This window comes from Saccostrea echinata, unplaced genomic scaffold (genome assembly GCF_033153115.1).
Source record: "Saccostrea echinata isolate AGI-Se365-2 ecotype Australia unplaced genomic scaffold, CSIRO_AGI_Sech_v1 ptg000030l, whole genome shotgun sequence".
Taxonomy (NCBI): domain Eukaryota; kingdom Metazoa; phylum Mollusca; class Bivalvia; order Ostreida; family Ostreidae; genus Saccostrea; species Saccostrea echinata.
In genome coordinates, this window is record NW_026889779.1 from 15,902,762 (window position 1) to 15,920,773 (window position 18,012).

At 33.0% G+C, this 18,012-nt stretch overlaps 1 protein-coding gene across 6 annotated transcripts in view; it reads right to left on the reverse strand.

The window, feature by feature from the left end:
- Window positions 1–4,789: 4,789 nt before the first annotated feature.
- LOC133197401 (retinoic acid receptor beta-like) overlaps window positions 4,790–18,012 on the reverse strand; it is a 49,496-nt gene continuing 36,273 nt past the window's right edge. For 5 of the 6 annotated variants that reach the window (XM_061333414.1, XM_061333413.1, XM_061333415.1 and 2 more), the window contains 7 exons: window positions 12,940–13,112; window positions 12,574–12,730; window positions 12,230–12,447; window positions 11,270–11,434; window positions 8,498–8,702; window positions 7,852–8,010; window positions 4,790–7,565 (listed from right to left, as the gene is read on the reverse strand). In XM_061333414.1, coding sequence (XP_061189398.1) covers window positions 7,465–7,565; window positions 7,852–8,010; window positions 8,498–8,702; window positions 11,270–11,434; window positions 12,230–12,447; window positions 12,574–12,730; window positions 12,940–13,112 — 1,178 coding nt within the window. In that variant the 3' untranslated portion in view covers window positions 4,790–7,464. The remainder of the gene's footprint in view (window positions 7,566–7,851; window positions 8,011–8,497; window positions 8,703–11,269; window positions 11,435–12,229; window positions 12,448–12,573; window positions 12,731–12,939; window positions 13,113–18,012) is intronic. The other variant, XM_061333417.1, reaches the window with a different exon arrangement.

Consider the following 18,012-nt stretch of genomic DNA (forward strand, 5'->3'; position numbering starts at 1 on the left):
AAACGAATATTTAAACATGCTAAGAATATAAGAATAAAAGAAATGCTCTCTAGTCTGTTTTTGAAACTTTTTTTTTCAAAGCATAAAATGAAAAAAAAGATGTGTGTATTTAATCAGTTTTTAAATTCAATTAAGAAAAAAATTGACCGAGTTAATTTTGATTGGACAATTTGGCAAGCATCACAATGTATCGCATTGTATTGCAGCAGAGTGCAATATGGTGCAATTCTACTTGTATTTAAACAAGCACAATTAATTTACTTGTCAATGTATTAGAGATATTCCCCCACCATCCACCCTCCAAAGACAGCTTTTATATACAATTTGTCCTTGTGATTGAATGTTTATTTGGAAATTTGCATAATGTAAGTTTTGTTTCAAAGTTCGATAACTCAAATTATGTCCCTTTGAACAACGTAGACAAAACGATCATTGATTTCTGCTTTATATTATGTAAATATTTAAGCAATGCTTACGAGTAACTGGCTTGTATACTATATATATAAGACGTTAGAGAGACATTCACAAATGACCATGTGTTAAAGTCAGAGTAAATAACGGTTACGGGTAATGTCGCGTGTAAAGGACCTAGTGTGAGCTGAACTCGCTAAAGAAGTACTGCTAAGCAGTATTGAATAGCGTCTTTGATTGTTCTACAAAGTCATCGGCGCTTTGTTTGAGTCTCAAAATATTCACTCATCAGTCAAACAGGAAAGTTTATATTTTTTTCACTGTTTTGCCTAATAATAAAAATAGACCAAGTATGTTTTAGTTAGACAGTACATCAAGCATTACAATGCAATGTATTGTAGGACAGTTATATTTTTATTTAAAAGCAAAATTAATTAGCTTGCAATTAAAGAACTTCACTCGACACTCCAATTTTCCTCGGGATGTTTGCATATATCCATATCAGTCTTTCAATTAAAAAAAATCAGCAAAAGTAACTGTTCTTTGATGAGAACTTAGCTCTAAGTAATGTTGTCAGAATATATTCTGTTTATCCTTCCTGGTGCTTATATCTGCATCACTCTCAAAATTGACACTCATCAGTCAAACACGAGATTTCTCTCTTTTTTTCAATCTTTCATATACCCAAACTATAGGCGTTGCATAAAATAATAAACAGCAATGAAAAAAATTGTCGAAAAATCCTTCGACATTATTTACTGCATTGTTAATTTAGATTCACATGAAAGAGAACAATCATATGAGAAAATGTGAATGAAAATATTCCATCCAGTCTGTTTTTCAAAAATTAGAAAATATGTTAATTTACACCTTATTTTCAATACCATAATGTAAAACAAAAATGGACTTCATTTTATTGGTTAATTCAGTTTAAGCCATATTTTATTTCAAAATGACAAGCAGAAAATACAGGCAAGTAGAAAAATCAAAAAGGATTCGGAAACAAGTTTGAAAACTTATACTAATCGGTTTCCTTATTATTATGATTAAGATGACAGACCCTTATTAGATAGTTACAAAACACGGTTTGAAGATGCTTAAAAACTAATATTTGAAATTGACATACATGTTAAATTAGAAATTATGTCGATTCACACAAATGAATGACGTTCTAATTATACAGAAGAAATCTAATGGACTTGTACAATATGTAGGCAACAGAATATGGTTGAATTTACAGGGAAAATAATTAAAGAATAAATGCAGGAGCTTTACATCAGTAGCAGATATTAAAACAGAATATGGTTGAATTTATAGGAAAAATAATTAAAGAATAACTGCAGAGGCTTTACAGCAGTAGCAGATATTAAAACAAAGTTGAGAAGAAAAATAACAATGAAAAAAATGACGCTTGCTATACACACACTTAAGAGAATATACACAAGAACATACCAACGGGAGAGGGAGTAGTAAATAGATACCATGGGGAAACTGGTTAAATAAATCTCTTGGTAGCTACAATATATTTTTGGACAGATTTAAAGATCGCAACATTTTCTGCCAGTGGAAGGTTTTGGTCACCAAATAATAATATATTGGTGTTGATGTAATGTGGAAGTGTGTAAATAAAACTATCTCTGAGATTTTCAAAATAACGACAATACAGGAGGAAATGTTCAGAAGTTTCAATCTCGCCACAATTACAATTTGGGCTGCTGACAATATTTCGAGAAAATAAATGACTTTTTAGTGAGCTACAGTCAAGTCGTAGTCTTGTGTGTAATATATGTTCCTTACGTTTACCAGTATAATAATATTGAGGGGCCTTACGATTTATATTGTTGGCATTTAAATAGCGTTTTTTCTTATCCAACTCCAGATCTATCTGGGATGAATATGCCTATCCGAATCGAGGTGGGGTATCCATCGTAGAAGGCCTATAAGAATCAATCTCTACATAGAGATAAAATTTTTAAAAGGCGTTATAACGTAAAGGGAAAAGGCGTTTTAAAAAACTTATACTAACGCGAAGTGAAAAGGTTTATAACGCCAATAAAGGCGTAATAGCACGAAAAAAACGTGTTATAATCATGCAATATTATACAGTATTTTGGACTCTTTCGGTGGTGAATATGGTTTGTTATTCACCAGAAAAATATCAATATTGACCTCGGCTTCGCCTGGGTCAATATTGATATTTTTCTGGTGAATAACAAACCATATTCACCACCGAGAGAGTCCATAATTATTTTTTTATATAGTCAGGATTTGAATAAATAAGACATTGAAGGCTGCATGACGACTCCATTTTCATTAACGAACTTCTGTCGTAGAAAAATTTAAAAAAAAAAATGTCCAGATTATAATTTCCATGTTTTCCTTTTGCTGTGTGTAAGACATCGAAATGTTTGGAAAATAAGCCTACGAGAAATTTGCCTAGAAGTTTTCCTGCTCAGATATACAGCATATATACAGCTGGCTCCGGCCGTTTCAACGTTGTTTTAGGTATTGATTGTGACGCACTGACCCTCCGGTGAATATGGCTTCAAATCCAGTGATTATGTAGTATTATGAACTGTTTGCGTTTGTATAGATTATATAGGGACTATTTATAGACTATATAATAGTTAAAAATATTTTTATACTCCAGCAGCAGGAAACTGTTTGCAAGTCAACACTCTACTTGTGAAAATCCAGGATTTAGGCATATGCAGCTTGGGGCTTTGCTGGTCATATATTAAAAAAATATTTTCACATTTGAAAATCTTTTTCTTTCCTCTTGGAAAAAAAGCAGGCAAACTATTTGCATGGGTAAAATGAGCAATTAGCCTTCAACTACAACTGTGAAATCAATGACCCTTAAAACTGCAATGGCGGATCCGGGATTCTTGAAAAGGGGAACCAAATCAGTTGGGCTTATGGGGTAGGGGCACATGCATGCAGGGGACGAACCCCCCAGAAGCCCTCAGGTTTTAGGAGTCTTATAGAACATCTTTTTTTTTTAAACTTACTTAAGATTTACTCTATATGTGTACTGAATCAAAACAATATACCACAACAACCAAAATAAAATATGAATCATTTATATGTTTGGTCGCAAGGGGGGGGGGGGGGGGTTTAACCCCCATCTAAAACCGCCAGTGCCTTGATCCAGGTGTCTGGCATCAGAGGACTAAGATGGTTACATATTTAAAATTCCTATTCCTGGATATACACTGCAATCTGTTTAAATAAATTATTTTTTGAGAAATTAGCCCTATATACTTAATTTTGAAAAGGCGTTACAACGCCTTTTTAAAGGCGCAATGACGCCTTTTAGAAAGACATAATGACACCTTTTTTCACGTTATTACGCCTTTTTCGCGTTATAACATTTTTTCACGTTGCTTTAAAACGCCTTTTATTTTTTCCTCCATAGCTTGATCCTAATAGGCTTTCGTACATTTATTACACTTAAAACGGTTAAGGATATCCAATCCTTAGCCAGGAAGGATAACTCTTAAATTTATCATTTTATTTAAAAAGTCTCAAAATGAAGCTTGAAATAGGGATCATTTCGTGCCACAATTTTCATTTTATGCATCTTAATATGATTCAAGGTTCTTTGAAGTCTTAGAAACGGTCTTGTAAAAAGTTGACGTTTGTACCCCATAAAAGAAAAAAAAAATGAATTCATTTTTAGAGAAATCGAATTTCCTTTCGTCTAGCATTAGATACCACTGCTTATTAGCATGGTATGAAATTAGATGTGATGTCTAGCAATGATATACTTGAGATTTAATAATTTTCCCTATATAATATGATTAACTATAATGATGAACTTTGAAGAAATTCCATGGGTAAATTCACGTTGCTATATGTGAAATCAGAGACATTTTTGTGAGCATTTTCATTTACTTAAAAGCTGATTTTCAGAACCTGATGATCGGACTACCTTAAACCCTGTTTTTTATCCATTGAATTTGATACTTAACCACACTGTGAAAAATCTAAGCTAAAACGGTCAACAGGGAAAATTTATGTTACAAGCAGAAATTCGATGTTTTACAGTTGGATATGGTTTGAATACAGATTTATCATGGACTAATAAGGTTTTTGATTCGAGTGCATTTGAAAGTGCATGAATATTAGTTTAATATGCGTACCGGACTTGAAAGGTTTACCTATCACAGTTCAAATGCCAAATATGAAAGTTTTCGCCAACAGAAAAAAAAAAACATTATGCCCCTGACCTTTGATCTTCGGGGGCCTAGAAATCAACAAATGGCCTTGTCCTAGATATAGACTTTTACAATGTCCACCATCTTTATTTCATTTCTGAATGAAGCATTACACAAATGCTGTTGTGTACCTTCAATTTCATTCATAACAAACACAATTTCACAATCAATGTTTAATATTTTTTCTGATGAGGTAGTTTATCGTACAAGAACAAATCTAAACATTCACAGCAGACACTCGATGAATTCGTAACATACTACATGTGGTAAAAGGGAGTAATGTTCAAGTACTTCTATACCTAGTTTTAATTACTGAGAATTTTATATTCAGTATCATTTCTATAAGAAATAAGATCATCAATTACTGAAACATTTGGTGTGTTTCACTTTATGCTGAAGCTTTTCGTAAATTTCATTCAAAACCACCATACTAATAAGGTGACTCTATAAATCACTCCAAAAATCCTTTGATTTCAGAATGCATGAAATGTAAATATGATCAATCAATTTAACCTGACTCCAAATCTGAGGCGACCGGTATTACAAAATTTATAACATACAAAAATGGCACCAAAAGAAAGCATGTTTCTACAAAATGCATTTCAAGTGTTTATAACAGTATGGTGGCTAAGTTTTTAACAATTAATTTGTTTTTATCTTTTATTTGATTTAGTAAATAAAAAAATACTTGAAACCAGTTCAAAAGAATATAAAGATCTTGACATACATTTACAAAGACTCTGATGCATTTAAAACTACCACACTTAGTTTACATTTTTGGGACTGATATATATATATATATATACATATAGAACAATTTTAACATAAACTGTCACATTATCTTTCATTCATCAATTACAATTCATATTAAACACAACCATCCCCTTCACTTCACTAAGCACACTAAAATGAACATATTTTATGATGATAGAGCCCTTCAATGAAGAATCTTATGGTTATTATCTTAATTATATTAATTATTCAAATTTAACTATCATTAGATTAACTCAACTCATATGAATCATTAATTTTAAAATCAAACCATGTGATATTTTCAGCTTGAAGATGAATGAAATATTATACTGGAATATAACAATAGAGATTTCACCGGAGAACTTTGACAGAGTATTATTGTAGAGCAAAGCTCTGATTCTAATGAAGTTTAAGCTTTGTTCAAGTTAACTTTTATTAAAATTACAGAATTAAATAAGAACATGAAGGATGCATGCTGCAAAAAGATGATTTCAACTAAACTCCAGGACTTCAAAAGTTCTCGTTTGTAAGCTAAGATGAAGCATCAATGTTCACATTGACAAAATCTTTTAAATTTTGGCTATTTTAGCTCTATAGACAAATTTTGCCATTCAGATACTTTTAAAAAAATTTAGCATTCTACAAAAACAGGGGAAAAATAATGAAAAAAAAAACCAAACACTTGTCCAAATATTAAAATTATGTAATTGCATTTTCTGCAACTAAGCAAATGAACAAAATTACCCTTAAATTGCCAATATTATGTAAAACTTGCAGTCACTTTCAGAATGGAGCACTCATCCTGCATCATTCAAAAATCACAGGCTATCTTGTTAACATTCTGTTCAGCAGTGTATTCAATAACCCAACACTGCAGCTTCAATGAGGACACTGTCTTCACAGCAATAAAACTTTGGAATACTACTACACAGATAACAAAAAGGAGATATTTGTCAAAAAGGAGGTAGAGAATTGGTAAGACAAAATTGAGCAAACTTTGAATAATATCACAACTTGTCTTCCTAATAACCTTTCTACACGTTTTATGCCCTCATTCATTACAAAAAAATATTTCAGTTAAATAAAATCAGTACACTTTAATACTTAAAATTTCTAATACTTAAAATTAAATTCCAACAATTATCCATAATCTCACCTTCAAACATTTTCTATGAAAGAAATGAAAACGATTTATCAAATGTTGAAAATTAAACATGGTTACCTTTTTGAATCCCATGAAAATATTTTGCAAAATCAGTTCCTTTCCTTGGTTCCAAATTCTCATAAAATTCATGGATACCTGTGTATTTCAAAAATTAAGTAACTTCTTTTGATCTAAACTTCTTCTAAGTCAGACATTAATTACAACGCATCTAGAAATTTTGAGGATGTGTGCTTGTTTGAAATTTAAAAAAAAAATATGGATGTTATAAAGAAAAAGGGTAAGTACAGGTATTATGTATAATTTAGCCCAAAACACAGAATTTCTTATGCACTAATAGTAAACTGTCAACTGAAAAATACCTCATTACAACACACCAAAAAAACCCCAGAATGAAACATGAAAATCAGTAAGGACTTATGACACATATATAGAAATTTTGAATGAGATCATTTTTTTTTCCAATCAAAAAAAAAGTTTGTAGTCTGATAAAAGCAGAGAGAAAACAGCAGCAATTATATTATTCACGCATATCCATATTTAGTTATACACACACTATCGTATTACCATCCACGATATCATTAAAGACTTGCAACAGTCTCCATTTGGTCACACACAGTCTTAGTATGTGTGCTAGAAGTCCGTGACAATCATACAAAGAATAAATAACACTGAGGTTCATCACAAAGATGCCTCCATATGTACCAGAAATCACCCACAGCCAAGTCGTTGGATCACAGACCAGGTTCTGTCTGCACACACAAAAAAAAGAACAGCTTTGTGTTGTTTTGTTTTTTGTTTTGCTATCACTGGTTTGAAAACATTTTCACAGGTGTGGAATCAGATCTTAACTTCGTTCTGTGTTGATGCAAACTGTACATGGAGTATTATATTAACTGCCTATCTGTCACATTCCGATCAAGGAATACACACATTTTCCTGTCTGTCCAACATTTCTATGATTAACGGTGGAAGCTCATCTGGCATTTCCAACCGCAAGTGAAGAACCCGCTCAGCTCCTGAAAATGAAAGTAGCCAAAATAATTGGTACTTGCTTATTATAAAATGTAATGCAGTCAAACCTTGTCTTATATTGAACTTGATGGAGTCCAGAAAAAACTTAATTTAAGATATCGAGGTAAAAAATTACATTTAAAAGAAAAATGGTTGCGACTTCAACAGTGCAAAGCATATGTTTCAACAGCTGCTGTTGATATTTTTAAGAAAAAAGACAGCACAAACAATTTGATTTGATCTCAAAGATTAAAGAATCCTGTAATACCTCTATTGTAAGAATGCACTAACCTTTGACACTTATACTTCGTAAATCTGTAACTTTATAAAGAATTTTAGCAAACACATTAGGCAGGTCTTTTCGCCGAGACCTCACATAATGTTTCAATGCCTCCAGTATTGGTTCCTGCATCTGTTCTACTTTCTCTGGATCTTCTAGTCCTGAGCGGTCTGAAAACAAAAAGAAATCATTGGAAGCAGTCAGTACACACAAAATAAATGACAGAATATGAAAATCCTCCCTATTCCCATTACTAGCATTTATTATCTAAGCCTCATACACATATATATATTTTCCACTTAGTCTGATTACTGTATACAGAGAAATTTTTGCCCCCGTTTTATTTTCGCCATTCTAAGTTGGGTGAAATTAAAATGGGGCGAATTTAAGGAACAAAGCATTATTTCTTAAACAGAACTGTGACTGGGCAAATTTAAAACGGGGCAAAATTGTTTGTAAATGTGAAAGGACGAAAATAACAAGGGGCAAAAATAGCCCTGTATACAGTATTTCTCATTGAGAAATTTGAAGGAAGAAGCTGAAAGTTCTTAAATGGTTAATATTGATGGACAATGACAGACAGGAACACATAGTGTCCGGGTGACCTAAAACAAGCATCCATATTATTAGAATTATGTATCTTTGTTGTGTACATACCTCCAGATATCAGGCAAATGGCAGATAGCACAGCATACTCTGTCTCGTCAATGTCCAACACTTTCAGAGAGGAGGCAAATTTAAATATAGTGTCTGTTAGAGAGCCGAAGCCCCCTCTCTGTAGCTGTTCTCGATCTAGACTCAGTCCCCCATTGAATAACATCACATCTTTGTCTAAATCATAGCGTGAACACAATCGTAAAATCTGCAAATAAATCATCACCATTATCATCTAAGACAATTTCAATCATAAAAATTTGTAAATTTTCATGATTTTTGTCAAATATTAAATCCTCATTATGCAACCCTGGTGACAAAGAATCAAAAAAAATCTACATCACTTTGGGATGCTTGAATGTATATTTGACAATTTGTAACCACATAATTACTGAACAAAGATTTCTAAAGACCTGTTTGATAATATTCTAGAAATGAAGATTTTACAGGTTTATTTCTACCCATTTGGCAATATAAAAATGAATCTCCTCTGTGGCCCAATCCTGGCCCCAGAACCATGTGTACAAAAAAATCTGAATCCAAGGGAAGATTGTACTCAATGTTGAAAATTCATTGCTTTTTTTGTTCTTGAGTTTTCCTATATAGTTTTGTTGACTCTGTTGACCCCATTGTGGGTCCATCCTGGACTTAAAGGCTATGGTTTGAACAAACTTAAACTACACAAGAGAGCTTTTACAAAGCATGCCATTTGTTGCTCTCTGTTCTTAAAGAAAAGATTTTCACCTATTTCTTATTTATCTCCCTTTGCAAAGAGACAAGGTTCTTCATTTGAACAAAACTGAATCCCCAATGTCCAAGGACAGTCTGAGACAAACTTGTTTAAAACTAGTCCCATCATTCTAGAGAAGTCAGATATGGAAATTTTATGGACTATGGATGATACATGATAACCCAGTGACTTACAAGTGTAAGTGTCCTAACAATGAAATATCTAACATGTCATCTTTAACTTTTCTAGAAAAGATCCTGCTAATCATTTAATTGTGCTATTATCAGCTAAGCAGTATCTTGAGCAATGTAAATTAAAATATTTATTCAATATACCAACACTGAATAAAAATGCTTGGCATTCAAAATAAATCTAAAGAACGATTATAACAATTAGCATTTCATATAAACAACATTCATGATCAAACAGGTGATTCCGCAGTTAGGTAAGATGCATGTAATTACATGTAGGTCACATTAATGGCATACATATAATACAAACAGCAATGCCATTAAAACGCCATAATATGCATAATCTAGTCATTTATCAGTGTCCGCATCTAGATCACTAAAGAGTAGATACCTGTACGTCTGACCAGTCTGGCTATCATTTGGACATAAGACAGATCAGCCAGTGTCCAGATCAAAGCCAGCAATTCTGTCAACTTGATTTATTATACACTATGATATGATTACATTCACCTGCCCCAATCCACCAGTAATAGGGTTTTCCCCCCTCCTGACAATGTCAGTAAATTGTTTCATGGCTTAAAAATAATACCCCAGTAATTCTCTGAATCAAATCAGAATCATCAACCATGGTTTATAATATGATCTTGACATAGACTTCTGTATGTAAAATGACTCCTGTATTAAAGTACAAAGCTCAGTGGTCATAGGTGTTTGGCTAGTAACTAAAAGGTTGCTGGTTCAAGCCCTGCTGTGGTCACGTGATGTGTCCTTAGATAAGACACTTTATCAGCATTATCTTGGTGAGTGGCAATGGACTGGTGTCCCATCCATTGTGAGTCAATGACTCTCATCCACTTATCACCACAGAAACCTGGTATAAGCACCAAACTTATGAGCCTCATGGCTCGGAAAAGGATTTAACTTTATTTAATAGAAGTATTTTAAAGGAAACAGAAAAGCTGGGTATTGTTGGCACCTTCTGACCACCAACAGGCACTGACAAACAGACAGAGAGAAGAGAAGGATGCACACTGGTAAAATGAAATACTTGCATGCCCTCAATGTAGGCAACTTAAATACATGTAGTTTAAATACACTAACTGCTTTACTATATGCTCCTTTTATCATAAATATTTAGTGTAGTATTGGTAATATTGAGGGGGGATGAAACTTGCTAGTTTATTCCAGAGTATATCTGTATGTTGAGGTATATGGAGAGTTTACCGGAGTCTGTCAGTCTCCAATGGGTGGATGAATCTGTCAATCTATGGGGGGTGGATGGGGACTTAGTTTACTGGAGTCTATCAGTCTATGGTGGGTGGATGAGGACTTAGTTTACTGGAGTCTGTCAGTCTATGGTGGGTGGATGAGGACTTAGTTTACTGGAGTCTGTCAGTCTATGGTGGGTGGATGAAGACTTAGTTTACTGGAGTCTGTCAGTCTATGGGGGGTGGATGGGGACTTAGTTTACTGGAGTCTGTCAGTCTATGGGGGGTGGATGAGGACTTGGTTTACAAGAGTCTGCCAATCTATGGTGTGTGGATGAGGACTTAATTTATCTGAATTTGTCTGTTTGTGGGTGGTGAATGGGAAGACTTTATTCCGGCTTGCAGTGGGAGGTCACAGGGTAAGAAAGTTCATTCATCAATCACACATTCTCTGTCAACATTACACTGTAATGCCTATATTAGGTGACAGCTATGTCATCCAATCATTTTCATGCTCTAATAGTTCTTATTGCCAAACCTGACAACATGTTACCTTATAATGCCTCCCTCTGTATAATGGAATACAGAATCTCTCAAAGCAAACAGAATTTCTTTTTTTCCCCCCTATATTTGCGTTTTTGCTTACCATGATTTCTAAACAAGCTGCCTTTAGGAGAGTGATTTGATCTGAGGTAGAAAGGGAGGTAAATCCTGGCATTTTCTTGGCAAATTCCACTATTTTAATAATTCCTTTTGATGAAAGTTCTGTCACTTTGTCCCATAACATTGATTTTTCTTTCTTTTGATTTTGCTACAAAAACACAATAAAATCATTATCAGTCAACTCTGTAGGCTTGTTAGTGTTTCATCAAAGGAAATACTCTAAGACATAATATTGATCTCAGGACAAAAAGAAAGAAGACCTTTTGATAACAAAGCTTGCCCAGATTACAATAATGAGTAGTAACTCTGAACCCCTATTATATAAATAGTTGTAGGTCAAAAAGAAAATAGCCATGATTTCAAAAATTCAAAATTTCACAATTTCGACTGCAACTGCAAATGAATTTTAGAAACTGTTATTACATGTATAAGCTTTTATAATGGGACAATAACATAGAGACTATAGATTATCCATATGGCTTAAATCTTATCTTGGGGCCATAATTTGTAAATCTTCAAACTTCATGGATATATTGGCATAGTAAATTGTTCTACTGCACTTAATAACAGAATTTTATTTATTTATTTTTTTTTTGCAATGGTGTCATTTAATATTCAACTACACATTCACCTCCCTTTTGAAAAGGCAGCCCCTTGAATTTCACAACTAACTAAATTACCTTTCCTTAAAAATAATTTCTAGCAAAGCCAAATGAAGATAGCGTAAAGGTTAAAACAATGTAGGAAAATAAGAAAAATTTATCAAATTGCATATACAACAGAATTTGATCAGAGAGATGAGCTTCTTGCTTATGTCAGTAAAATACCACTGTCATTTACATGTAATTCTACTGTTTTTCACCTTTTCTTATTTTTCAATTTTTCTTTCTTTTTTTTCCTAATAATTGACTAGATTAAACAACAAAACCCAGAATACACATACTGTATTTTCTTTTGATGCCTCATCGTTTTCGATATCACTCCTTGAGTCGTGACAGGACATGGGGGACAACACTGCCTCCTCTATCTGGGGAAATGTCACTTTGTGGGCCTCTAGAATGTCTTGTAATACACTCTGTTCATCTTCTGTAATCTCCTCAGCATTGGAGGAGGGATTTTCTAACTTAGGCTTTTTCTTTTTATTCCTGTCATTTCTCACCGCTGTAATGTTGAACAGTCATTTAAAATGCTTTCTTTTCATTTGTTTTCTGTTATATGTCAAAATGTTTTAGTAGTATTTTTTATTTTTTAAAGAGCAAATTTTATAATTTGGTGTTAGGAAGTTACCATTGTTTAAGATACCTTCTTTAGACATCCCACTTGCATAACACTTCTGAAGACGACAATACTGGCAGCGATTTCTGGTCACTTTGTTAATAGGACAATTCTTATCCTTGTGGCAAGTGTATTGCATGTTTTTCTGAACACTCCTTCTAAAGAATCCCTAAAAAAATCAACAATGTTTATAGGCAATTATGAAACCCCTTATGTATTCTTAGGTATGAACTGAATAGAAAAACAGCAACAAAAACAATCATTAATGACAAAAGTAATCTGCACCAGATTCTTACAACAACATGCAAATTTACACAATGCTTTTTTTTTTTTAAAAGAAAAAATCTATCTGACAAATCTGAAATGCTGAAGTGGTACCTTGCATCCTTCACAGGAGCTAACACCATAATGATACCCTGAAGACTTGTCGCTACACACCACACAGGGTTTGTAAACTCTGGGGGGCGGGGGTGGAGAGGGGGACATACTCATGTCTGACATTGTTGTAGGGCTCTGCATCTCATACATTCCCTGAGGGTCGAAGACTTGACCTGAAAAGACAAAGAACACATTAAAAACTGAGGTACATGCAGTAATTGTCATCTTCAGCCCTCTAACAGGTCTGAATTAGACATACCTACTAGTTTACTAGTATTTCAACTCACATGCATGGTGTTACATAAACAACAAATACACCTTTGGTAATGTACACAGATTTCAGCATGCACACAGAAAGATTGTTTTTGTCTGTCCATACAATCGATAAAATAGAAATAAAGGCATTTCTCACACCTTTACAATTGTATTCAGACATGCTTCTTTTCCTAGGTCACGTGATCCTCAATTCTTGCACTTAATTTCAATTATAATTGTATAAATTATTACAGCAAAATTTATTGTTTAAATTTAACCCTTGAAAAATAGAATAATTTGACTGTCATCATTAAAGTTTTTTACAAGGTCAACACCCCACACCCCCTCCTTTTCCCATTTAAGACAGATTAAGAGATAGGACAGGGATTCTTGAAAAATAAATAATATTGGAAAAAAAATTGATTCTACAAGGCAGAGCTGCTAGATTTCAAATAGTGACATACAGAGATGGATGCAGATCAATAGATCCACATTCTTCTTCATATTAAGATGACAGGTCCTATCTGGAGTTTATAGAACAGGCATCCTCATAAGGTTCTAAAGCAAACTGGTGGTACTAGGTCACATAATGTCAGCTTATACTATTATCACTCCAATAACAGCCATCACTTCACCTGATCAAGCATGCTATGTTTTAAATGTTGATCATCATATTTCTCATCGACTGTTCAATGAAATCAATACTTATACTTTGCATATGAAACAGAAAACCCAGCAATACCACTGACAGCACTGACCAATTGTATTGAATGTTTGTATATGATAATACATTAAACAATGATAAAATGTGGTCAGTCAAAGCCTGTTTGACTTTTTATAATGTCATATTGTAATATCAATTTCCAAAATACTTTTTGCTTTTAAACCTAAATATGAGAAAGGAACCTCATAAAGATTTAGGTTTATTAAAATAATTTTGATTAACACATTAAAGCACTAGAATTTTTTATAAAGGAAGATTGGGAACATCAAGTAAAATGTATGAAATAAAAGCTTTTTTTAAATTTTCACTTGCAAACGTGTAGCAGTGTAGCTTTCTTCTATTATCTCCACCCCACCATTCATTTAACAACTGAATATGACACGGCTTAAGAAGCAAATGGACTTTAACTGACAACATGTTGCTGCTTACTAGGTATTACAATTAAATGCCATATTCATAAACAAATTTATTCAATGCGATTGTTCAGTAATTATCAGTGGAATAGTTGGGTTCCATGCAAAGTAGTATTCATATCACTGAAACCATACATCAAAGTGATGAGAATATGGTATTCAATTTATGAAATTTTACCAAGCTCCATTAAGCAAACTGACATGGTGTAATTGGATAATAGTACTGTATGCAGGGTTATTTTTCATCCCATCACACTTACACTTTTGCCCCATTTTTAAATTTGCCCAAACACAGTTTTACCAAAGACTTAACTCTGTCTTCCTTGAATTCACTCCAATCAAATTCACTCACTTGTGATGAGGGCAAAAAGGGATGAAAATTATACTGTATATAAGTAGCAACCTGAAAGGGCTCTGAAACTACATGTCCTAAATTATAACTCATCCACACAAACACACAAGCAAATCTTGTTATTTGTAAAGTGAAATATAATATCATAAATCTTTATCTCATATATCATACCCTTTATCATGAAGATAAATATAATATACACAGGATTTAATTACATAATCTACTATTGGATCTGCTAGGATCTATGTAATCTATGTTACACACTTTAATACATTCTCTGTTTATGCAGTAAAGATTGTGCAACTGTAATAGGTTTTACTGAATAAACAGACTGTATATTACATGTATCACCTATAACAGGTATACAGAAATAAACTGGACTCATTAAAAGAAAATTGATACATATGATTATAGTCAAACCTTGTTTTCTCCAGCTATACAGCCTATAATTGATCCTCAATATGACAGATCAGAAAGACAAAATTTTCAGGCTCTGAAACTTGCTGCAGCATTTTTTAAGATGACGAGCAAAATCAGGATATATATTTTTATATATTTTGGAGAGAAAGATTATAGGCATTTATGCCTGCTGCTTGATCCATTTCATATTTAATGAAAAAAATATTTTTAAAAATTTGGCATTTTTTAATTTGTAGCAGATTCTTCTCTTTGCAATGCAATGGTCATGGCCATCAAAATTACAATTTTTGCTGTTATAGCCCAGAACATCTTTGAATAATCTTAAATAAAGGATAATATATATTCTGACCAAAAAAAAAAAGAAAATTGACAGGTCATGATCATTTGAAAATAAGTCAAAGGAAACTGGTCTTAATCAAAGATAACTTTGACCTTAAACTTGTCACCTGCAAACTGATGTGATTTGCTAGTGCTGATTTCATTTGATGCAGTTTGCAAATTACTTAATAATACGTTACCCATTTTTCATGTTATTTAACAATAGCGATCCTTTGAACTATGGCCTTGTAAATCCACTTGGACTAGCCTTATGACATTAGCACTATTAAGATAGTCACAGACTATATCACATGAGTATCACTGAAAGCATGTAAGCAACAATCAACTGAAAAGCTTAACATTCATATAAACATATAGGCACTATATATTCTTAAAATAATTTTTTAACCACACTTATACTCATCTTTTAACATTACAGGATGTTACTCTATTTCCCATACAAATGGTAGATGAACTTTCCAACTTAGCATGTTCTGAAGTTGGTCTCACAGATTATGTGCTGAAATTTTTCATTTATGAGGATATTCAAATACTATATAGTTATTTTTATTTAATTTTTTTTAAAGAAAGTTCAAAATAAGTACCAATTACTGTATGTGTACATAAATTGGCGTATTCAAAATTTAGCGCAATCACTGGGTATGGAGTTATTGGCGAAATCATGAATTAGTGCTATACATATCCATGCTGTATATTGTATTTATAAATGATTTCTTAGCGGTATTCATGAATACATTTGATTTCCATTACTAGAACTCTTCAAATTAGAGGTGCGTTTGGTCATCTAACTGGGACAGCATGACGTTGCGGATAATACAAAACATGTCAGTCTCAATCCAATTTTAAATGTTAAATGTATTTGTCATTCCAATTAAAGGATAGAAGAACTAATAAACGTATGTAAGAGAGCAAGAACCCTAAATTTATCATCCATTAACAAAATACGAGATTTCTGACGCATGTGCATTGTATTTAGATGTAATATACAATAAATAGATACATACGATCAATAATAGATATAAATTGATATCGTTGGCATTTCTACTTTTGATGCATATAAATTCCACAACAATAAAATGTTTCATCTGCATTTTTGTTAAGATTCACATATTGTTTACATGTTTATGTTATGTCTGTCCCAGAAATCTCGCAAGATTTGTACATTTTCCTACTTTTTCACAAAAGAGCGCTCTAAGAACTATAACTCTTCCATAGTGGAAATAGAATGTATTAGCGCATCGTTGTTTGCGCCAAAGCCGCTAAAATATAAAGCCTGCTTTTTTAAGTACACATACAGTATATAATTATTTGTATGGTACCAATTCAGTTTGATAATTGATAGTAACTTTGGTCCAAATTTGCAGTACTTATGAGCACTTAGTATGTAAAACTCACACCAACAGATCAATTTGAAGTCCAAATATTATCTATAAATTATTTTATTTTATCCACAGGTCAGGTGGCCTTTACTGCTGATCACGAAAAAACTACAGGGAACTTTCTCACATGCTTTGCTAACTACTTGTGAAATATGAACACAATACAATGCATTCATGAGCTATAAACCAATGGGATGCTGGCCTACTAACCTGGGTATCAAAGTAAACAAAATACCCTGCAACTATGTAAGACGTGTTTGTGAAACACTGATGTCCCTATGACAACTCATTGTCAAGGTTAAAGTTTCTCAAATGCAAGACAAACTCCAAGGTCAAGAAGTCAAAATGTTGGTACCAACAGAAAGGTCTTCATTGTCACAAGGAATGTACATGTGCAATATGAAAGCCTTTGCACCAACTACTCAGAAATTATTGTCAAGGTTAAAAAATTTTCAAAGGTAAAACTCGATCCAAGGTCATGAGGTCCAAAATGTTGATATGCAAGAAAAGTTCTTGTCACAAGGAATACACATGTGAAATATGAAAGCCCTAGCACCAACTGTTCTAAATTTATTGTGAGGTTCAAGTTTTTCAAAAATAGGTCATACTAGATCAAGTTTTTTGAAAGTTTTTCAAAAGTATCAAAATTCAAGGTCAAAGTCAAATGATCAAAAATGTTGGTACCCAAAGAAAGGTCTTGTCATGAGTAATACATAAACTAAATATGAAAGCACTAGTTTTTTAAAAGTAGGTCATACTACACAGTCAGAAGGTCAAAAATGTCGGTGCCCAGGGGAAGGTCTTGTAACAAAGAATACACATGACAAGAATACACAAGTGAAATATGAAAGCCATAGTACTAACTGTTTAAAAGATATGGCCAAAGTTGAATTTCATTTTTTTTTTTACAAAAGTAGGTCCAACTCAAAGATCAAGGTCAAAAATGTTGGTACCTAAGAAAAGGTCTTGTTACAAAGTGAAATATGAAAGCCTTAGGCCAGGTAAAATTAATCTTTAGATTCTCATCCCCGCCCGCCCCTCTCAAAGTGCCCCGCCCCGTTGTTTTTTATTTTGCTTTTTGGGTGCCAAACGTATTATTTTCATGTATTTTTATTCAGCAAGAATCTGGGTCAAAATTTAAGAGTTATCTCCCGTCTGTATTAAAAGTCGCGTGGCGCTATTTATAGCAAA